At 48.5% G+C, this 23,297-nt stretch overlaps 1 protein-coding gene across 5 annotated transcripts in view; it reads left to right on the forward strand.

The window, feature by feature from the left end:
• neurl4 (neuralized E3 ubiquitin protein ligase 4) overlaps positions 1–14,990 on the forward strand; it is an 86,247-nt gene extending 71,257 nt beyond the window's left edge. For 3 of the 5 annotated variants that reach the window (XM_080182590.1, XM_080182593.1, XM_080182592.1), the window contains 3 exons: positions 1,964–2,076; positions 10,338–10,500; positions 14,427–14,990. In XM_080182590.1, the coding sequence (XP_080038716.1) occupies positions 1,964–2,076; positions 10,338–10,500; positions 14,427–14,631 (481 nt within the window). In that variant the 3' untranslated portion in view covers positions 14,632–14,990. The remainder of the gene's footprint in view (positions 1–1,963; positions 2,077–10,337; positions 10,501–14,426) is intronic. The other 2 variants (XM_080182591.1, XM_080182595.1) reach the window with 1 other exon arrangement.
• The last annotated feature ends 8,307 nt before the right edge of the window (positions 14,991–23,297 follow it).

A 23,297-nucleotide genomic window follows, 5' to 3' on the forward strand; every position in this document is an offset into this window, starting at 1 on the left:
AGACATTGGCCTCTATCTGCGTGTCAGAAGCTACAGTCCTCGGTATAGTCTGGTCTGGCACTCTGGCTGTGATCTTCCTTCCATCGTTGGGGTGATGACTCCCCTCATGATGGCACTTGCTGGTGGTGGTCGCCATTCTTCTGCCCCTGTCTTTTTTTTAAGCTATATCTAATCAAATCCATAAGACATAGGAGTAGCATTAGGCCACTCGGCCCATCGAGTCTGCTCCACCATTCAATCGTGGCTGATATTTTTCTCATCCCCATTCTCCTGCCTTTTCTCCGTAACCCCTGATCCCCTTATTAATCAAGAACCTATCTATCTCTGTCTTAAAGACACTCAATGACCCGGCCTCCACAGCCTTCTGCGGCAAAGAGTTTCACAGATTCACCACTCTCTGGCTGAAGAAATTCCTCCTCATCTCTGTTTTAAAGGATTGTCCTTTTAGCCCCTCTGGTTCTAGCTTTTTCCTACTAGCGAAAACATCCTCTCCACATCCACTCTATCCAGACCTCGCAGTATCCTGAAAGTTTCAATAAGATCCCCCTCTCATCCTTCTAAACCCCAATGAGTACAGACCCAGAGTCCTCAACCATTCCTCATACAACAAGCTCTTCATTCCAGAGATCATTCTTGTGAACCTCTTCTGCACCCTTTCCAAGGCCAGCACATCCTTCTTTAGATACGGGGCCCAAAACTGTTCACAAAACTCCAAATGGGGTCTGACTAGAGTCAGACCAAATCCAACCAAAGTCCAATTTCTGAACAAGACTTGGCCCTAGCACACCAGGGGGCAGGAGGGGAGTTAATTGGTTTGAAGGCCAAAGGAGCCTTAATTTAAAGTTTAAACTTTATTTATTAATGTCACAAGCACTGCAATGTGAAAATCACCTAGTCTCCACATTGCTGTTTGGGTACCACAGAGAGAATTTAGCATGGTCAGTCTACCTAACCAGCACGTCTTTCAGACAGTGGGAGGAAACTGGAGTACCCGGAGGAAACCCACGCAGACACGAGGGAGAACGTGCAAACTCCACACAGACAGTGACCCGAGGCCGGGAATCGAACCCGGGTCCCTAGCGCTGTGAGGCAGCAGTGCTAACCCGCTGTTTAAAGTTTAAGTATTACTTCACAAATTGGCTTAGATTAACAATGCAGTGAAGTTACTGTGAAAATCCACGAGTCACCACACTCCGGCACCTGTTTGGGTAACAGGGAGAATTTAGCACGGCCAATCCAGCTCACCGGCATGTCTTTTCGTGGGAGGGAACTGGAGAACCCGAAGGAAATCCACGCAGATATGGGAAGAACGTGCAGACTCCACAAAGACGATGACCCAAGCCGGGAATCGAACCTGGGTCCCTGGTGCTGTGAGGCAGCTGCGCTAACTGTAGTCCTGCAACGAGATGTCTGTACTTTCCTCGTGTGCACCTGCAGGAGTGCCTGGGTTGTGTTGAAGTGTCAGTCACAGGGTATCTGATGGCTCTTGGAGCGCTTTGGTCATAGAACAGTTACATCAGAAATAGATTGAACGAAGAACAAAAAAAATTACAGCACAGCAACGGGCCCTTTGGCCCTCCACACCTGTACCCACCATGCTGCCTGACTAAACTAAAACCCCCTACCCTTTTTGGGGTCCATATCCCTCTATTCCCATCCTATTCATGTATTTGTCAAGATGACCCTTAAGAGCCACTATCATGTCTGCTTCCACTACCACCCCCAGCAATGAGTTCCCACCATGAGATAACAGTCGCGCTTTGAGTGCCGGTGTGTGTTCCCCCTTCCCCCACTGGGTGATGACCTTTATTTGATTGCATTAAACGGGTTTGTGGCTGTAGCTCTTGGCGTGTTTTGTTGGCTGCCAGGTACTTCTGGGTTATCAGGTTGTGAAATAGAGCTGATAAATGTAAGATTGTTGTTAGTGTGTTGCCTGAAACGTGTCAACTGTTGGGTCCTGCAGGCTGAATCCCCGCTGTGAGGTGGCTAACGTCTACAAAAAATGGCACACCGCCTACCACGGGACGTGTGTGGGGTCGCTACGACGGGCCTTGGATCACGGGGAGCTGGTATCAGGTACGTGAAGGGGAGCAAATTGAGACGTTTGGGGAATGTCTGTCGTTAACATGACAGGGGTAGAACTCTCCCATCCCATCTCTCGTAGAGTCAGAGTGGCTTACAGCCCAACTTGTCCATGCCGCCCAGTTTTTAATCACCTTAGCTAGTCCCAATTGACCCATGCTGTCCCATACCCACTTTACCCGTGTAAATGTCTAAACACTTTTTAAAAGACAAAATTGTACCACCTCTAACACTGCCTCTGGCAGCTTGTTCCAGACACTCACCACCCTCTGGAAATAATTGCCCCTCTGGACCCTTTTGTATCTCTCCCCTCTCATCTTAAACCTATGCACGTTCTCCCCATATCTGCGTGGGTCTCTGCCGGGTGCTCCGGTTTCCTCCCACAGTCCAAAGTTTTGCGGGTGAGGTGGATTGGCCTGAAAATGTGCAAAGTATGTCCATTGGCCAAGTTAGATCACCTCTTAGTGTCTGAGGATGTGCAGGTTAGGTGGATTGGCCATGCTAAATTGCCCCTTTCTTCCTAAAGAAGGTTCTAAGGTTGGTGTAGACTCAAAGTGCTGAATGCCATCTTTCTGCATTGTAGGGATTCTGTATGATTCAGGCAAAGTAAAGCTCCCTCTACACTGCATGTCCCAGGCACAGTACAAATGGGTGATTTTTTTAGGGGACAGTGCAATCAAAATTAGTTTGCAGGTAGCAGTATACTTTGGATAAAATAGGTGACTGCTGCTAGGATTGCTGTCGTCTTCAAATTCGTTTAATTATTTGATTTATTATTATCACATGTATTAGTATGCAGTGAAAAGTATTGTTTCTTACACGCTCTGCAGGCAATAGAGTATATGGGGAGAAGGAAAGGAGAGGGTGCAGAATAGTGTTACAGTCAAAGCTAGGGTGTTATTTGATATGATTTATTTTTTTAAGGTGTTAGTATACAGTGAAAAGTATTGATTCTTGCGTGCTCTCATGCAAAGCATACCATTCATAGAGAAGGAAAGGAGAGAGTGCAGAATGTAGTGTTACAGTCATAGCTAGGCTGTAGAGAAAAATCATCTCAATGCGAGGTAGGTCCATTCAAAAGTCTGATGGCAGCAGGGAAGCTGTTCTTGAGTCAGTTGGTATATGACCTCAGACTTTTGTATCCTTTTCCTGACGGAAGAAGGTGGGAGAGAGAATGTCCAGGGTGCCTGGATTCCTTGATTATGCTGGCTGCTTTTCCGAGGCAGCGGGAAGTGTAGACAGAGTCAATGGATGGGAGGCTGGTTTGTGTGATGGATTGGGCTACGTTCACAACCCTTTGTAATTTCTTGCGGCCTAGGACAGAGCAGGAGGCCATACCAAGCTGTGATACATCTAGAAGGTCTGACAACACCAGGTTTAAGTCCAACCGATTTATTGGATAGTAAACTCACTAGCTTTCGGGTTTGTCAGTCATCTGATGAAGGGACAAACCCGAAAGCTAGTGAGTTTACTATCCAATAAATCGGTTGGACTTTAAACCTGGTGTTGTCAGACTTTTTACTGTGTTTACCCCGGTCCAACGCCGGCATATCCACATCATACATCTAGAAAAGATGGTTTCCATGGCGCATCTATAAAAGTCAGTGAAAGTCTACGTATTTAGCATATTTATCCCTTTTATCGTAGCGAATACGCCAACTAGAGGAGTGTGTGTGCATGCGTAAATGTGACGGTGATGTAGTTAAGCTGGGGATAGGTTAATTGAGACAAGTTGTCTGGAAGAGCTGAGAGACAAGGGGGTAAATGTACTAAATACATAGACTTATAACAGGCCATGGTGAAGTGCACTTTTAAGTAAATAGGATAAGTATAGACGTTTCCATTCAGAGAGAGATCGGGACTTGTCTTTTCAGCTGTTAAATTTCAGAGGGGGAGTGGTCAGGGACCTTTGCAACTTAGGAAGCTTTCATAAATAAACTAAAGGTGGTTATCCAACTTTATTTGGTCAATAAGTGGACACTGGAAGAAAAGGTGAAAAATTTTTATATTTTGGAAAGGTTGAGTGCTGGGAGACATGAATAAGGATTGATAGGGAAAAGTGGGAGGGAGATGTTGAGTTTGCAGTTGGCCGTGTGGGGAGGAGATCCTGGAGACAGCTCTGGTGTTTGAGAGAAGGTGCAAAATCGAAAGCAGCCACTCAGAAAGATCCTTGGTTTCAGAAAGCAAATTTTGTTGGATTTCCACAGCGGAATGGAAGTGAGTTTGAGTGGTGTACTTTTAATACAGTGACAGTAATTTTGCCTCAGCTAATTGCACCGAATTCCTTTTATACTTAAACAGAGTACTAGAAAAGGCCCTTGGGCTCATCGAGTCTGCACCGACGGGTTGTTCCATATCCTTGAATGTTCTGATATTTCGAGCACTCGCCCAATGGGCAGCTCAGTGGTTAGCACCGCTGTCTCTCAGCTCCAGGGACCCGGGTTCGATTCCCGGCTTGGGTCACTGTCTGTGCAGAGTCGGCACGTTCTCCCCCCTGTGTCTGCGTGGGTTTCCTCCGGCTGCTCCGGTTTCCTCCCACAGTCCAAAGCTGTGCAGGTTAGGTGGATTGGCCATGCTAAATTGCTCCTTAGTGTCCTGGGATGCGTAGGTTAGAGGGATTGGGGGTCGGTGGGGGGGAGGGGGGTAAATGTGTGGGGTTACACGGGAAGGGCCTAGATGGGATTGCTGTCGGTGCAGACTTGATGGGCCGAAGGGCCTTCTGCACTATGGGGATTCTATAATTCTATGATTAAATACTTTTTAAAGGTTCTAAGGTTTCTGCCCTCTGCCACCACCTTCCCTGGCAGTGCACCCTAGATTCCCTCTCCCGGCTGTTTAAATCCCTTTGATTCAAAGACCTCTTTGAGGTCTCCCAAATGATCTTGCAGGCTAAGTCCTGTTATTAAAACATTATCTAGCATAACACGACTTTGGGAATATCTTGCAGCAAACTTACCCTGGTACGTTGACATATAGCACCCGCAGGAGACTTAGCAAATGGATATATTGACGTGAATCCTTGCAGGATAGGATCATCAAATCCTGCAGTGCTGAAGGAGGCTATTCAGCCCATCGCGTCTGTACCGACCACAATCCCACCCAGGCCCTATCCCCATAACCCCATGTATTTACCCTCGCTAGCACCCCCCCCCCCCCTCCCCGTGACACTAAGGGACAGTTTAGCATGGCCAATCCAACTAACCTGCGCATCTCTGGACTGTGGTAGGAAACTCACGCAGACACAGGGGAAAATGTGCAAACTCCACGCAGACAGCAACCCAAGCTGGGAATCGAACCCAGGTCCCTTGTGCTGTGAGGCAGCAGTGCTAACCACTGTGCTGCCCTATGTTGTATTACTCTACGAATCTGACTCTAAATAACCTGTGGAATAAAGGAACGTATGTACGTAGAACCATAGAAAATTACAGCTCAGAAACAGGTCTTTTGGCCCTTGTCTGTGCCGAACCACTTTTTGCCTAGTGCCACTGACCATATCCCTCCACACCCCTCTTATCCTTGAACCTGCCCAAGTTTTTCTTAAATGTTAAAAGCATTTACCACTTTTATCCGGCAGTTCATTCCACACTCCCACCACTCTCTGCGTGAAGAAGCCCCCCCCCCCCACCCCACCCACTTAATTTTCCCTTTAAACTTTTCTCCTTTCACTCTTAACCCATGCCCTCTGGTTTTTTTTCTCCCCTCGCCTCAGTGGAAAAAGCCTGCTTGCATTCACTTTATCGATACCCATCAAAATCTTATACACCTCTATCAAATCTCCCCTCATTCTTCTACAAACTCCAGGGAATAAAGTCCTAACCTATTCAATCTCTCTCTGTAACTCAGCTTCTCAAGTCCTGGCAACATCCTTGTAAATCTTCTCTGCACTCCTTCAACCTTATTTCCATCCTCCCTGTAATTAGGTGACCAAAACTGTACACAATACTCTAAATTCAGCCTCACCAATGCCTTATATGACCTTAGCATAACACTCCAACTTTTATACTTGATACTCCGATTTATAAAGACCAATGTACCAAAAGCACTCTTTACGACCCTATCCACCTGTGATGTCACTTTTAGAGAATTCTGTACCTGTATTCCCAGATCCCTCTGTTCAACTGCACTCTTCAGAGTCCTACCATTTAGCCCGTACGTTTGACTTTGGTTTGTCCTTCCAAAGTGCAATACCTCACACTTGTCTGTGTTAAATTCCATTTGCCATTTTTCAGCCCATTTTTCTAGTTGGTCCAAGTCCCTCTGCAAGCTTTGAAAACCTTCCTCACTGTCCACCGCGCCTCCAATCTTTGTATCATCAGCAAATTTGCTGACCCAGTTTACCACATTATCATCCAGATCATTGACATACTCTATGTATTTAAAAATAATAAACAGGAATGGGAATAAGCCATTTGCCCATCCAACCTGCCCCACCATTCAATAAGATCGTGCCTGATTTTGATTGTGGCCATTCTTGTGGCCTGTTCCCCCGTAACACCTGACTCCTTCTATCAAAAACCTGTCTCACCAGCCTCGAGTGTTCTTATCGTCGAAGGGTGTTCCAGCACATTGGAATCGTAGAATCCCTACAGTGCAGAAGGAGGCCATTTGGCCCATCGGGTCTGCACCGACCACAATCCCACCTGGGCCCTATCCCCGTGCATTTACCCTAGCGAGTCACCCCTGACACTAAGGGGCAATTTAGCAGTGGCCAATCCACCTAACCTGCACATCTTTTGGACTGTGGGAGGAAACCGGAGCACCCGGAGGAAACCCACACAGACACGGGGAGAATGTGCAGACTCCATGCAGACAGTGACCCGAGCTGGAAATAGAACCACTGGCGTGGTTCTCTTGGGTCACTGGCGTTGTGAGGCAGCAGTGCTAACCACTGTACTGCCTCTCATTCATAATGTTAATTGTTAACAAATTTTCTTAAATCTTGATCCAGTCCTAATTGTTGGTAAGTACGGCTGTTGTCTCGTTTTGTATGTTGGACCTCCTGCTAGCTTGGCATAAAGATTCTCAAATTTAGAGCTTGAATATCTACATCTATAAAGGCGTGTTCCCTAGAAGCCGTTTGCCTGTACATTCTGACCAAGTGGGGTTTTTTGGGGAATGTTTTGTAAAACCGTTCTGTGTAATTTTAATCTTGTGTCCTTGTGTTTCCTTTTGTCCTTGTTAATAAATGTTTTAATTTTCAAAATCCCGTAAGTGTGACTGGAATTCAATGCTTCTGGGATCAGTATATTAGTATGGGTGGCACAGTGGTGCCTCACAGCAGGGACCTTGGCTCAGTTCCGTGTGACTGTGTGTGTATCTGCCAGGGACCTTGGTTCAGTTCTGTGTGTGTGTCCTCCGGGTGCCACGGTTGCCCCCCACAGTCCGAATGATGTGGTGCGTTGACCCGAACAGGCGCCAGAGTGTGGCGACTAGGGGAATTTCACAGTAACTTCATTGCAGTGTTAGTGTAAGCCTTACGTGTGACTAATAAATAAACTTGAACATTTCTTTTGTTCAAGGCTAGGTTAGGGGCATGGCTGAGATATTAAATGAATACTTTACGTCCGTCTTTGCCAAGAAGCTAGAATAGGAGCAAACTCTCTCCCTAGGAAGGTTCAAAATTTTTTATTTATTAGTGTCACCAGTCGGCTTACATTAACACTGCAATGAAGTTGCTGTGAAAATCCCCCTAGTCGCCACACTCCGGCACCTGTGGGTAACACTGAGGGAAATTTTAACACGGCAATGCACCCTAGCCAGCACGTCTTTCAGACTGAGGGTGGAAACCGGAGCACCCGGAGGAAACCCACGCAGACACGGGGTGAGAACGTGTACACTCTGCACGTACAGTGACCCAAGCCGGGAATTGAACCCGGGTCCCTGGCGCTGTGCGCTGGCAGTGCGCACTGCTGTGAGCTGACATTGCTAACCACTCTGAGCTGGCAGTGCGTGCCGCTGTGGGCTAGCAATGCCGTGAGACATTCTGTGTCCACTTGATCAAAAGCTGCTGGAATTCTGAAGACTTCAACAAGACACCACGCTCCACCCCTACCAGTTTCTCTTTCACAAAAAAGACACCCCATCCTGTTCTTATCTTGTTGCTACATGAACTCTGGCTACGAGAACACTGGCAAATCTGTTCTTATCTGGTGCGATAGACGATGATGCATCAACTAAAGGTAATTGTTAACTGATGGTTAATGCTGGATTAGTCCAAATCTCAAAGGGAGACTACAAACAACCACCCTCTGTTATGCTTGCAATGGGAGCAAAGATTTGAATTCCAGAGAATGATGCCCCAGACGTTTTGTGATGACAAATGAAGTGAATGTTCATTAAGCCATGACATGAAACCATATAATAAATGTACAAAGGCAAGAGCTATACACAGTAGCACCGACCTTGCCCTGTTCCAAATTCACAAATTCCTTCTGAACATTTCGCAACATCTTGTCGATTTTTAATAACCTAGAACACAAATCCAGTAACTGTTAGCACTCTAGGCAGTTGTATCTCTTTGGAGTCTGCTTCTGAGGTAAAGCAAGCAACTGGCTTCTCAAGACAGGCTTTCTTCGCAGACTTGGCTTGCTGGGAATTAAACATCTATTCCTGCTATGGCTGAGTTCTGAAGGAGTTACCCTGGCACGGGTTTAATCATCTCCTGATGTGCAGTTTTTTTTTCCCCCTTTTGATCTTCCCTTATCTGAACTAACTTCTTCCGGAGTCGGGCTTAATTGCCTTCATTTTGTGAATCTTACCCTTTTAGGGTGTGAGTGCAAAATTCACACCTCGGCTTGTCCTTTGAGCCGCCAACTCCTTATTCAAAATCCTAAATGCTCTGTTCCCCATTGTTACCAGCTTGCCTTAGGTGAACATCTGTTTGCAATGTTGCTAGCTAGAACTGTACCTGCCTTAAGCTGCTTAACCGGCAGAAAACATTTCAATTTCTATTGGCTTTCCCTGATAGTTTCCTTTTGGGGGAGGCAATGGCCTTAGTAGTATTGTCGCTCGACTGGTAATCCAGAGGCCCAGGGTAATGCTCTGCGGACCTGGGTTCGATTCCCACCATGGCAGATGGTTAAATTTGAATTCAGTTTTAAAAAATCTGGAAATAAAAATCTAAAGATGACCATGAAAGCATTGTCATTCATCAAACACTCCCAGGATAGGCACAGCACAGGATTAGATACAGAGTAAAGCTCCCTCTACACTGTCCCCCCATCAAACACTCCCAGGACAGGTACAGCACGGAGTTAGATACAGAGTTAAGCTCCTTCTACACTGTCCCCCATCAAACACTCCCAGGACAGGTACAGCACAGGGTTAGATACAGAGTAAAGCTCCCTCTACACTGTCCCCCATCAAACACTCCCAGGACAGGTACAGCACAGGGTTAGATACAGAGTAAAGCTCCCTCTACACTGTCCCCCCATCAAACACTCCCAGGACAGGTACAGCACGGGGTTAGATACAGAGTTAAGCTCCTTCTACACTGTCCCCCATCAAACACTCCCAGGACAGGTACAGCACGGGGTTAGATACAGAATAAAGCTCCCTCCGCACTGTCCCCATCAAACACTCCCAGGACAGGTACAGCACAGGGTTAGATACAGAGTAAAGCTCCCTCTACACTGTTCCCCCCCCCATCAAACACTCCCAGGAAAGGTACAGCACGGGGTTAGATGCATAGTAAAGCTCCCTCTACACTGTCCCCCCATCAAACACTCCCAGGAAAGGTACAGCACGGGGTTAGATGCAGAGTAAAGCTCCCTCTACACTGTCCCCCCATCAAACACCCCCAGGACAGGTACAGCACGGGGTTAGATGCAGAGTAAAGCTCCCTCTACACTGTCCCCCCATCAAACACTCCCAGGACAGGTACAGCACGGGGTTAGATACAGAGTAAAGCTCCCTCCACACTGTCCCCCCCATCAAACACTCCCAGGACAGGTACAGCACGGGGTTAGATACAGAGTAAAGCTCCCTCCACACTGTCCCCCATCAAACACACAGGTACAGCAAGGGGTTAGAAAAGACCAATATTTTGAATAATCATTTCCAGCGATGCTGAATCCTGTAACTGTGCATCTGGTGTTGATGGATGATCCTCGCGCAAGAATTAAAATCTTGTCTTCTGTTTCTTCTCGCATTTCTTTTCCCTTTGGCCACTCCACTGTCCCTGCCCTCTTCACCTCTGCCTTTTGACTCCTCCGCCCTCTTTCCTCTCCTCCACCGCCGCCGCCTCCAAACCGAAGCAGGGAGCGCGTCGATATTCTGCACCAAGCAGGCGAAAGCCGAGCTTCAGAACGGGTATAATGACCCCGAGGAGAACAGTGTTCAGGAGAAGGACACGGTGAAAGTCAGCCTCTCGCCAACAATGCGATACGTGGGACAGGACCGATTCTGCCCGAAGATAAGGTAAGCGGGCGCGGTCAAACCAGTGCCGCACCTTCAGGCTGTGTGCAGGGGGAACTCGTAAGAGGATCTCTGATCTACGAGTGACCAGAGTCCGTGTGGGCTGTGCCAACGGTTTGATGGTGTGGTGGTCAGAAGCTCCAGGGTTGCAAGAGGGGGTGTCAGTGACACGAGCTGTGAAAGGTTCCAGGATTCCGACCCAGCGACAGTGAGGGAACGGCCAATGTAATTCCAAGTCGGGATGGTGAGTGGCTCAGAGGGGAACCTCCAGGTGGGGGTGTTCCCAGGTATCTGCTGCCCTTGTCCTTCTGGATGGCAGAGGTCGCGGGTTTGGGAGGTACTGTCCAAGAAGTATTGATCTGATTTATTATTGTCACGTGTATTCTTGCACGCTATATAGGCAAAGCATACCGTTCATAGAGTACATAGGGGAGAAGGATTTGATTTGATTTATTATTGTCACATGTATTGAGATACAGTGAAAAGTATTGTTTCTTGCGCGCTGTACAGACAAAGCATACCATTCATAGAGTACATGGGGGGGAGGATTTGATTTATTATTGTCACATGTATTTGGATACAGTGAATAGTATTGTTTCTTGCGCGCTATACAGGCAAAGCATACTGTTCATAGAGTACATCTGGGGAGATAGATTTGATTTAATTTATCATCGTCGCATGTATGGGGACACAGTGAAAAGTATTGTCTCTTGCTCGTTATACAGACAAAGCATACCATTCATAGAGAAGGAAAGGAGAGGCTGCAGAATGTAGTGTTACAGTCATAGCTCGGGTGCAGAGAAAGATCAACACATCAGCTATGACTGGTAGGTCCGTTCAAAAGTCTGATGGCGGCAGGGAAGAAGCTGTTCTTAAGTCAGTTGGTACACGACCTCAGACTTTTGTGTTTTTTTACTGACGGAAGAAGGTGGAAGAGAGAATGTCCAGGGTGCGTGGGGACTTGGATTATGCTGGCTGCATTTCCCAAGGCAGCGGGAAGTGTAGACAGAGTCAATGGATGGGAGGCTGGTTTGCGTGATGGATAGGGCTACATTCTTGGCCTTTTGTTAGTTCCTTGCGGTCTTGGGCAGAACAGGAGCCCAGACCAAGCTGTGATACAACCAGAAAGAATGCTTTCTGTAAAAGTTGATGAGAGTTGTAGCTGACATGCCAAATTTCCTTAGCCTCCTGAGAAAGTAGAGGCATAGGTGGATCATCTTAACTATAGTGTTGGGTGGAAAGGACCAGGACAGGTTGTTGGTGATCTGGACATCTAACAACTTCAAGCCCTCGACCCTTTCTACTTCGTCCCTCCGTTGGTGAGTTGCTGCATTGCATCTTGTAGACGGTACACACGGCTGCTACTGAGCGTCGGTGATGAAGGGAGTGGAGGTTGAAGCTGATGGATGGGGGGTGCCAATCAAGCACCCCCTACATCCCCTTCCCCATTCCCCACAGGATGTTGATTGTGGGGGATTCAGTGATGGCAATGTCATTGAATGTCAAGGAGCGATGGTTAGATTCTCTCCGGTCGGAGATGGTCATTGCCTGGCATTTGTGTGGCGTGCATGTTTCTTGCCACTTGCCAGCCCGAGCCTGGATATTGTCCAAGTCTTGCTGCATTTGAAGCATGGACTACTTCAGTGTCTGAGGAGTCGCGAGTGGCGCTGAGCATTGCGCCATCATCAGGTTTATAGCGATTCGCCAAAGAAGCAAATGTAATGTGAGGAAAAACTTCCACACCCAGTGAGTGGTTGGGGTCTGGAACCCACTGCCTGGAAGTGTGGTGGAGGCAGGTTCACCAGAGGCAGTCAAGAGGGCATTGGATGATTGTTCCTATTCAAACAATGTGCCGGGGTGACATATGCCCTGTTTGTGAAGAGGCAGTGCTCCGAAAGCTCGTGTCCGGTGCGGAGAGGGGCGGGTTGGGATGGCGACCTCCTTGTGAACCTGATCCTGGGCCTGGCGAGACGTGCCATCAATAGGTCCAGGCAGTGGGTGATTGACGGGGGCTGTCCATCCCAACTGTCTGCCCCCGCTACTGCAGCTACGTTCGCGGCCAGGTGTCCCTGGAGAGGGAACAGGCAGTGTCCACGAGTGCAGTTGACGCCTTCAATGCTCGCTGGGCACCGTAGGGGCTGGAGTGTATTATAGACCCTGACAATCACATTTTGATTTAATGTTTTAAGTTTCCTTTTGACTTTGTTTTTTGTTCGGGCTGTTCCCTTTTGGGGAGCTGCCCCTTTTAATTTGTCCCTAAGTTACTTTGAGTTCATTTATTTGGGTGGTGTCAAAGAGATACCAAATAGACCTGTTGGACTTTAACCTAGTGTTGTGAGACTTCTTATTGGGGGAAAGGCAGGGGAATGGCACTAAGTTATGATGCTTATTTGGAGAGTTGGTGCAGGCATGATGGGCCGAATGGCCACTGACCCTCTGACGATGCGGCGCTCCCTGAGCTCCGACCCTCCAGCAGTGCAGCACTCCGTCTGCGCGGCAATCTCCCTCTGCTCCAGGGTGCGGCACTCCCTCTGCGCCGGCCCTCCGGCGGTGCGGCACTCCCTCTGCGCCGGCCCTCCGGCGGTGCGGCACTCCCTCTGCGCCGGCCCTCCGGCAGTGCGGCACTCCCTCTGCGCCGGCCCTCCGGCAGTACAATTTGGGTTTGATTCCCAGCTTGTGTCACTGTCTGTGTTGGGGTTGTTCTCCCCGTGTCTGCGTGGGTTTCCTCCGGGTGCTCTGGTTTCCTCACACGCTCCAAAGATGTGCAGGTTAGGTGGATTGGCCGTACTAAATTTCTTTAGCCAGAGAGTGGTGAATCTGTGGAACTCTTTGCCACAGAAGGCCGTGGAGACCAGGTCATCGAGCATCTTTAAGACGGAGATAGGTTTTTGATTAGTAAGGGGATCAGGGGATATGGGGAGAAGGCAGGTGACTGAAGGCGGAGCAGACTCGATGGACCGAGTGGCCTAATTTCTGCATTTTATGTCTTATGATCTAAATTGCCCCTTAGTGTCCAAAGATGTGCAGATTAGATGGATTGGCCCATGTTAAGTTTCCCCTTAGTGTCCAAAAGATGTGCAGATTAGGTGGATTGGCCATGCTAAATTGCCCCTTAGTGTCCAAAGATGTGTGGGTTAGGTGGATTGGCCACGCTAAATTGCCCCTTAGTGTCCAAAGATGTGCAGATTAGGTGGATTGGCCATGCTAAATTGCCCCTTAGTGTCCAAAGATGTGTGGGTTAGGTGGATTGGCCACGCTAAATTGCCCCTTAGTGTCCAAAGATGTGCAGATTAGGTGGATTGGCCATGCTAAATTGCCCCTTAGTGTCCAAAGATGTGCAGATTAGGTGGATTGGCCATGCTAAATTGCCCCTTAGTGTCCAAAGATGTGTGGGTTAGGTGGATTGGCCACGCTAAATTGCCCCTTAGTGTCCAAAGATGTGCAGGTTAGGGTGGATTGGCCATGCTAAATTGCCCCTTAGTGTCCAAAGATGTGTGGGTTAGGTGGATTGGCCACGCTAAATTGCCCCTTAGTGTCCAAAGATGTGCAGGTTAGGTGGATTGGCCATGCTAAATTGCCCCTTAGTGTCCAAAGATGTGCAGATTAGGTGGATTGGCCATGCTAAATTGCCCCTTAGTGTCCAAAGATGTGCAGATTAGGTGGATTGGCCATGCTAAATTGCCCCTTAGTGTCCAGAGATGTGGAAGTTAGGTGGATTGGCCCATGTTAAGTTTCCCCTTGGTGTCAGGGGGATTGGCAGCGTAAATATGTGGCGTTATGACAATAAATGTCCATCTAAGCTCAATGGGCCAAATGGCCTCTTCCTGCACTGTAGGGACTCTCTGGGTCAAATGACCATTTCCTGTGCCATAAGATGCTAAGTAACTCTGGCATTGCACTCTGGTTAATGCTGCTGCTTCTTCCCTCAGATTCAAAGACGTGAAGTCCCAGCGACATCACCATGCCCAGGTGGCCTTCCAGGTCTGTGTGCGGCCGGGCTCCTACAAGGTGGGGCCCCAGTCGGTGGGGGCCAGCGAGTCGATCGACCCCAGGTTCAGCAACAACGAGATCGAGTGGATCACCAAGGAGAGGGCCTCGACCGTCCTGTACGGCCTGTTAATTCGCGTGGAGTGAAGGAGTCCCCCCCCCCTCCCCTCCGACCCACCACCCACCCGCCAACCCCCAGCAAAACCTGTGAGGGAGCATGAAGGAAACTGAGGGAGTGGTGGGGAGGGAGAGAGAGAGAGAGACGTGATCCCACTTTGGTGCAACGATCAAAGTGCAACAGTCGGGGTGATGGGAGGGGATGTGGAGGACACATTGAGAGAGCACAGCGTTGGGACAATTTTTGCACAACCCCGCTCTCTCACCAACACTGGAACACTGCACTTTTGACTCTTGTGCTTTCTGGAAGAGAAACACAAAAGAAAATCCTCAAGCTAAAAAAAAAAGTTCACGAGTTTAATCTCATGTTTTGGGGAAGGATACTTGTTGGGGAATGCGGGGGAGGGAAGTGTGTTTGGGGGTGGGGAAATGGCGGGAGGCACAGTTTCCACTGTGACAAACTATTTCCTAGATTTTTGTTTTTAAAAAAAATTTAAATTTGAAAAAAAAAACCTCCTTGGGCATTTGAACTTCCGTGGGCTGGACAACAGAAGCCTGAGGGAGCAGGCCGCACGGTGGAAGCCTGAGGGAGCAGGCCGCGCGGTGGAAGCCTGAGGGAGCAGGCCGCGCGGTGGAAGCCTGAGGGAGCAGGCCGCACGGTGGAAGCCTGAGGGAGCAGGCCGCACGGTGGAAGCCTGAGGGAGCAGGCCGCACGGTGGAAGCCTGAGGGAGCAGGCCGCACGGTGGAAGCCTGAGGGAGCAGGCCGCACGGTGGAAGCCTGAGGGAGCAGGCCGCACGGTGGAAGCCTGAGGAGCGGGCCTGGGCGCCAGAAGCTTGAAAAAACAGGCCGAGCATCAGAAGCCTGGCACAGGCCGCAAAAACACAACACTTCACGCTGGATGTTTCCCTCTTTTACTGGGAGGAGAAAGGGGACATGGGGCACACGACAATGAAATATCGTACATGTGGCCAGCAGAAGCGCACCCATCCAAGGGGCACGCATACAAGCACCACGGCAAGATTTAAAACGACAATTCCTCGGAAATCCTGTGCTCGGGAACGCATGCCAACTGCAGGGAAACTTAAAGCTTGTACGGTGTGTGAATTGCTTTGGGGGTGGGGAGGTGCGGGAATCGTACGTGAAGAGGGTGGGAAGGAAAAGACTGGAATCACTTGAATCTTTTAATATCTGTCTGATCTTGGGCAGAGAAAGAAAACGAGCGCCGCTGAAGTAGGCGAGGGCCTGCATTGGTGGAGGGGGGACGGCAGGTCCAGCACGAGGATCGAAACACCCAAGGAATTGCCCCCTGGACAATTCCAGGCGGTTCGTCAGCCCTTGCGGATTTGTCGCCTGGGGCCAGAGCTCGGGCAAACGATCTGTGTGTGCGTGGCCCCCTCCCCACCTCCCCCCCCCCCCCCAACAACATGTACAACCGGTAACTCACTGCACACCGGCTCACGTCTTTTCTCTGACCACTTGTTCTCCGTTTTCGTTTTCACGCTGCTGCTTGTCGCCTGTGTCTCTTTTTAAAAAAAAAAAATACTTTTTTTTTCTCTCTTTTGTTGCTCCTTGTCACCTCCTTATTAAAATCTGTATTTTAAAAGACGGGGAGTTTTTGAGCTTCCGGCGCGAGCCCAAGTCACCAGCAGGCCGGAATTTGACCGCAGCTGAGACAAGACGCGGTCAGCAGGCCGCAGAAGGCTTCCTTTGACCCAGGCAGCCGTCTGTGACTTCCGGCTTCTGGACGCTTTCGCTCGCTTTACGTGTCTCGCGCTGGAGGGATTTTGTCTTTCCTGTTTCCCCTGAGGCAGATCCGCTCTCCCTTGCAGAGGAAACATCAAACTATCAAAGCATCGAGCCAACAAGAGTGACTGAGCTTGTAACACGCAGGAGGCTCAGGGTTGTGTGGGGATATTGGTTGGGGTCATTTTGGTTGATGAGGCATTTCCCAGACAACGGACAATCCCCACAGTGCTGCAGGAGGCCATTCGGCCTATCGAGTCTGCACTGAACACAATCCCACCCAACCCCTATCCCCACAACTCCATGTATTTACCCTTTACATCTGTGGACACTGAGGGGCAATTTAGCATGGCCAATCCATCTAACCTGCACATCTTTGGACATTAAGGGGCAGTTTAGCATGGCCAATCCACCTAACCTGCACATCTTTGGACACTAAGGGGCAGTTTAGCATGGCCAATCCATCTAACCCGTACATCTTTGGACACTTGGCAATTTAGCATGGCCAATCCACCTAACCTGCACATCTTTGGACATTAAGGGGCAGTTTAGCATGGCCAATCCATCTAAGCTGCACATCTTTGGACACTTGGGGACGATTTAGCATGGCCAATCCATCTAAGCCGCACATCTTTTAACCCACTAATTCCCTCTGATGCTGGAATGTGGCCAGTCAAACCTAACCAGCACATCTTTGTTCTGTGGGAAGAAACTGGAGCACCCAGAGGAAACCCATGCAGACACGAGGAGAACATGCAGACTCCTCACAAATAGATCCAAGCTGGGAATTGAACCCGGGTCCCTGGCACTGTGAGGCTGCAGTGCTAACCACTGTGCCGCCCACGCGTTCCACAGGTAGGCTGAAGCGATGCAGGGTGGGTGAATCACCTGTCCAAACACTCGAGAGCTCTGACCACAAGCCTGCTTGGTTAAATGCCACCAAATAAAGGTCGTCACCCACTGGACAGGGGCGTGGTGGGGACACACAGAGGCGGGACTGTTACAACCAAAGCATTCCACTAGGCATCCGATACCATGTGACTGACATTTGAACTCAACCTGATACCCCTGTTGGTGCACGTGGGATAGAGGCACCCCGACAGGCACGCACAGGGATAGTGCAGACACCTCCTTGTGACGCAGCGGTTAGCACTGCTGCCTGTCAGCACCAGGGACCAAGGTTTGATTCCCATGCCTCTGGTCACTGTCTGTGTGGAATCTTCACCTTCTCCCCCGTGCCTGCGTGAGTTTCCTCCGGGTGCTCCACTTTCCTCCCACGGTCAGAAAGATGTGCGGGTTAAAGTGCATTGGCCGTGCTAAATTCTCCCTCCAGTGTTACCCAAACAGGGGCCGGAACGTGGCAACTCGGGGATTTTCACAATAACTTCATTGCAGCGTTAATGTAAGCCTTACTTGTGACACTAATAAATAAACTTTGAAAACTTGGCTAATTTATCCTTGTGAAGCATCTTGAAAAACCAGAATCCTAACTGGGGACAGCAGTTCAGAGAAAGGGAGTTGGCGTTTACCATAATTGGTATCTGTAGGTGCATTGGAGTTTGAAGCAAATCCGTATTACCCTTCGTTATAAAACGGAGGTGGATTTCCCCCCTCCTAGAACAAACACCTAACCACTCAGAGGAGTACCTCACTCTATAATCTGTTCAAGTGCGTGTGAGAAGGGGTCATCGCTGCTTTTCAGCAGCTTGTAGTGGTTAAATCAAAATAACTGGGACTTGCTCTGTAAAATCAACACTCTATTTATCTAACTAACAGCAAACAAGTTCACTAAACTATTAACAAACCTGATAAAACACGATTCCTTTGAAATGCTGTTCCGATAAATACAATTCCCACCTGCTAACAAAAAAAACACAATTTTAGTTGCTGTCTAAATTGCAACCAGGTTTTGTCTCTTTTCTGGAATACCCTGGGCCTTCTGTTGATTCTTTTTTGCTACCTTCCCTATGGAGATGGTGCTTGCTCTTAAGACTTAAATGAAGTTAAGAGCTGTTACTCATGCAATTGCTTTCTACTTTTTGTCCCATTGCCCCCTTTTATAACTGTGACTACATATCAATATTCCATCACAATAGGGGATTGGCCCTCAGTTGCCAACACCGTCAAATTTAAATTTACTAGGTTCTTGGTGTCTAAGTGTCTAATCCAAATTGGCTGAATTTTTTAAAAATATGGAAAGCCTGTTGCCTTGGTCACACTACTGCTTAGCCTTTTGTACAAATGTTTCAGTCTACATTCAGTTGGAATATAGTGTTCAATTCTGGTCACCACACTACCAGAAGGATGTGGAGGCTTTGGAGAGGGCACAGAAAAGATTAACCTGGATGTTGTCTGGTGTGGAGGGAATTAGCTATGGGGAGGTTGAAGAAACTCGGTTTGTTCTCACTGGAACGATGGAGGCTGAGGGGGCCGACCTAATAGAAGTCTACAAGATTATGAGAGGGGCATGGATAGAGGGGATAGTCAGTAGCTTTTTCCCCAGGGTGCAAGAGCCAATGACTAGGAGGCGCAGGTTTAAGGTGTGAGGGGCAAGGTTTAAAGGAGATGTACGAGGCAAGTCTTTTTTACATAGAGTGGTGGTGGGTGCCTGGAACTTGTTGCCGGGGGGAGGTAGTGGAAGCGGATACGATCGTGACTTTTAAGGGGCATCTTGACAAATTCATGAATAGGTTGGGAATAGAGGGATATGGTCCCAGACGGGTTAGGGGGTTTTAGTTCAGTCGGGCAGCATGGTCAGTGCAGGCTTGGAGGGCCGAAGGGCCTGTTCCTGTGCTGTCATTTTCTTTGTTCTTGTATTTTGTCTGAGTTCTCTATACGTACTTGCATTTGTTTAACTTTCTGAACACAGAAAAAATACCACCTTTCAAAGGGACCATGCTATGTTTCTCCCCAGCATTTCACAATTTTCACAAAGACCAATCTGCAATTACTCTGCTCAACTTTGCAACACCTTTGTGAGGACCATAAGACATTGGAGCAGAATTAGACCACTCAGCCCATCGAGTTTGCTCTTCCATTCAATCATACCTGATATTTTTCTCATCTCCATTCTCCTTTTCCCTGTAATCCCTGATCCCCGTATTGATCAAGAACCTATCCATCTCTGTCTTAAAGACACTCAATGACCTGGCCTCCACAGCCTTTTGCGGCAAAGAGTTCCACAGATTCACCACTCTCTGGCTGAAGAAATTCCTCATCATTTCCATTTTAAAGGATCATCCCTTTAGCCTGAGGTTGTGCCCTCTGGTTCTAGTTTTTCCTACTAGTGGAAACATCCTCTCCACATCCACTCTATCCAGCCCTCAGTATCCTGTAAGTTTCAATAGGATCCCCCCCTCATCCTTCTAAACTCCAACAAATACAGACCCAGAGTCCTCAACCATTCCTCAATACAAACCCTTCATTCCAGGGATCATTCTCGTGAACCTCCTCTGGACTCTTTCCAAGGCCGGCACATCCTTCCTTAGATACGGGGCCCAAAACTGCTCACAATATTCCAAATGGGGGTCTGACCAGAGCCTTATACAGCCTCAGAAGTACGTCCCTGCTCTTGTATTCTAGCCCTCTCGACATGAATGCTAACATTGCATTTGCCTTCCTAACTGCCGACTGAACCTGCACATTAACCTTAAGAGAATCTTGAACAATGACTCCCAAGACCCTTTGTGTTTCTGATTTCCGAAGCATTTCCCCATTTAGAAAATAGTCTATGCCTCCATTTCTCCTTCCAAAGTGCAATAACCTCACACTTTCCCACATTGTATTCCATCTGCCACTTCTTTGCCCACTCTCCTAACCTGTCCGAGTCCATGTGCAGCCCCACCAATGCTTCCTCAATGCTACCTGTTCCTCTGCAGGTGGTCTAGGAAATTTAAGGCAGCAACTTTGAATGATGATGTGAGATTTACCGTCTTTATCGCTTCCACCGTTCTGTGGCACGCTGGCTGCCAAAACAGGTACCTCCCTGCCCCTGTATCACTGAGCACCGTGCACAGCCCAGTCTGCTCACCCCCAATGCGCCACCCTCCATCCAAGTTTATTTTTAAAGATGTTTCTCTCTGCCCCCTCCTCCGTGTCTGCCTTGTCCTGGTGAGCAGTGAGAGGATGGGGGAGCCACGAACGGGGCTCAGACTGGCGGAGCACTGATTTCTTTTCGAAAAAGCAGAACGTTGGAAACACTCATACAGGCTGGTAGCGACTGTGGAGAGAGGAGTGGAGTTAACGTTTCAAATCAAATCGAAAAAAAGCTAAGCTCTGTTTCACCCTCCACAGACAGTGCCAGTCCTGCTCAGCATGTTCTGACGTTTCATAGAATCCCTACTGTGCAGAAAGAGGCCATTCAGCCCATCAAATCTGCGCCACCCACAATCCCACCCAGTCCGTAACCCATGCATTTAACCTAGCTAGTCCCCCTAACATAAAGTGGCAATTTAGCATGGCCAATCCACCTAACCTACACATCTTTGGACACTCAGGTAACTTAGAACAGCCAATCCACCTAACCTACACATCTTTGGACACTCAGGCAACTTAGAACAGCCAATCCACCTAACCTACACATCTTTGGACACTCAGGTAACTTAGAACAGCCAATCCACCTAACCTACACATCTTTGGACACTCGGGCAACTTAGCACGGCTGATCCGTCTAACGTACACATCTTTGGACACTAAGGAGCAACTTAGCATGGCCAACCCACCTAACCTACACATCTTTGGATACTAAGGGGCAATTTAGCATGGCCAATCCATCTAACCACATCTTTGGACAATAAGGGACAATTTAGCATGACCAATCCACCTAACCCATACACCTTTGGATACTAAGGAGCAACTTAGTATGGCCAATCCACCTAACCTGCACATCTTTGGACAGTGGGAGGAAACCCACACAGACACGGGGAGGACGTGCAGATTCCACACAGGAGGTGACCCAAGCTGGGAATCAAACCCGGGTCCCTGGTTCTGTGAGGCAGCAGTGCTAACCGCTGTGCCAACATGCCTCCCATCTATAGTGCTAACCACCAGAATGGTGGAAGAGTGGTTAGCACTGTTGCCTCTCAGCACCACGGACCAGGGTTCAATTATGGCCTCGGGTCACTGTCTGAGTGGAGTTTGTATGTTCTCCCCGTGTCTGTGTGGGTTTCCTCCCATAGTCCAAAGATGTGCAGGTTAAGTGGAATGGCCATGCTAAATTGTCACCTAGCGTCCATAGATGGTGCAGGTTAGGTGGATTGGCCATGCTAAATTGCCCTTAGTGTCCAAAGATGTGCAGGTTAGGTGGATTGGCCATGCTAAATTGCCCCTTGGTATCCAAAGATGTGCAGGTTAGGTGGATTGGCCATGCTAAATTGCCCCTTAGTGTCCAAAGATGTGCAGGTTAGGTGGATTGGCCATGCTAAATTGTCCCTTAGTGTCCAAAGATGTGTAGGTTAGGTGGATTGGCCATGCTACATTGCCCCTTAGTGTCCAAAGATCTGTAGGTGAGGTAGATTAGCCATGCTAAATTGCCCCTTAGTGTCCAAAGATGTGCAGGTTAGGTGGATTGCCCATGCTAAATTGTCCCTTAGTGCCCAAAGATGTGCAGGTTAGGTGGATTGGCCATGCTAAATTGTCCCTTAGTGTCCAAAGATGTGCAGGTTAGGTGGATTGGCCATGCTAAATTGTCCCTTAGTGCCCAAAGATGTGCAGGTTAGGTGGATTGCCCATGCTAAATTGTCCCTTAGTGTCCAAAGATGTGCAGGTTAGGTGGATTGGCTGTGCTAAATTGTCCCTCAGTGTCCAAAGAGATGCAGGTTAGGTGGATTGGCCATGCTAAATTGCCCCTTAGTGTCCAAAGATCTGTAGGTGAGGTGGATTGGCCATGATAAATTGTCCCTCAGTGTCCAAAGAGATGCAGGTTAAGTGGATTGGCCATGCTAAATTGCCCTTTATGTCTAAAGATGTGCAGGTTTGGTGGGATGGCCATGGTAATTTATGGATAGGGCCTGTGTAAGATGCACTGCCACAGAGTTGGTGTAGACTCGATAACCCAAGTGACCTCTTCTGCACTGTAGCGTTCCTATGATTCAATGAAATCTGCTGTCCTTACCCGGTCTAGCCTGCACGGGACACCAGACTCTCAGCAATGTGGTTGAGGATGAAATGCCCTTTGAAATGGCTGAGCGAGACACTCAGCTGTATTCAACCTCTACAAAAGGGCCAAAAAAAGGAATGAAATGGGACCGCAAATCCGGCATCAATCTCGGCACCGGAAATGACAATGGCAAACTCAGCCCTGCAAAGTCCTCCTTACTAACATCAGGGAATTGTATCAAAATTTGGAGAACTGTCTCACAGACACACAGTGAAGCATCTCACAGAATCGTATCTTCCAGCTTCAAGTTTTTAGGTGTCCAAATCACCAACAACTTGTCCTAGGGTGGCACAGTGGTTAGCACTGCTGCCTCACAGCACCAGGAACCCGGGTTCGATCCCTGGCCTCGGGTCACTGTGTGGAGTTTAGAGTTCTCCCACGTGTCTGAGTGGGTTTCCTCCGGGTGCTCCGGTTTCCTCACCCACTCCAAAGATGTGCAAGTCAGTTAGCTTTGCCATGTTGAATTGCCCCTTAGTATCCAAAGATGTGCAGGTTAGGTGGATTGGCCATGCTGAATTGTCCCTTAGAGTCCAAAGATGTGTGGGTTAGGTGGATTGGCCATGCTAAATTGCCCCTTAGTGTCCAAAGATGTGCAGATCAAGTGGATTCGCTATGCTAAATTGCCCCTTAATGTCCAAAGATCTTTAGGTTAGGTGGAATGGCCATGCTAAATTGCCCCTTAGTGTCCAAAGATGTGCAGATCAAGTGGATTCACTATGCTAAATTGCCCCTTAATGTCCAAAGATCTTTAGGTTAGGTGGAATGGCCATGCTAAATTGCCCCTTAGTGTCCAA

Source organism: Carcharhinus amblyrhynchos, unplaced genomic scaffold (genome assembly GCF_965287045.1).
Source record: "Carcharhinus amblyrhynchos unplaced genomic scaffold, sCarAmb.v2.hapA scaffold_69, whole genome shotgun sequence".
Lineage (NCBI taxonomy): Eukaryota > Metazoa > Chordata > Chondrichthyes > Carcharhiniformes > Carcharhinidae > Carcharhinus > Carcharhinus amblyrhynchos.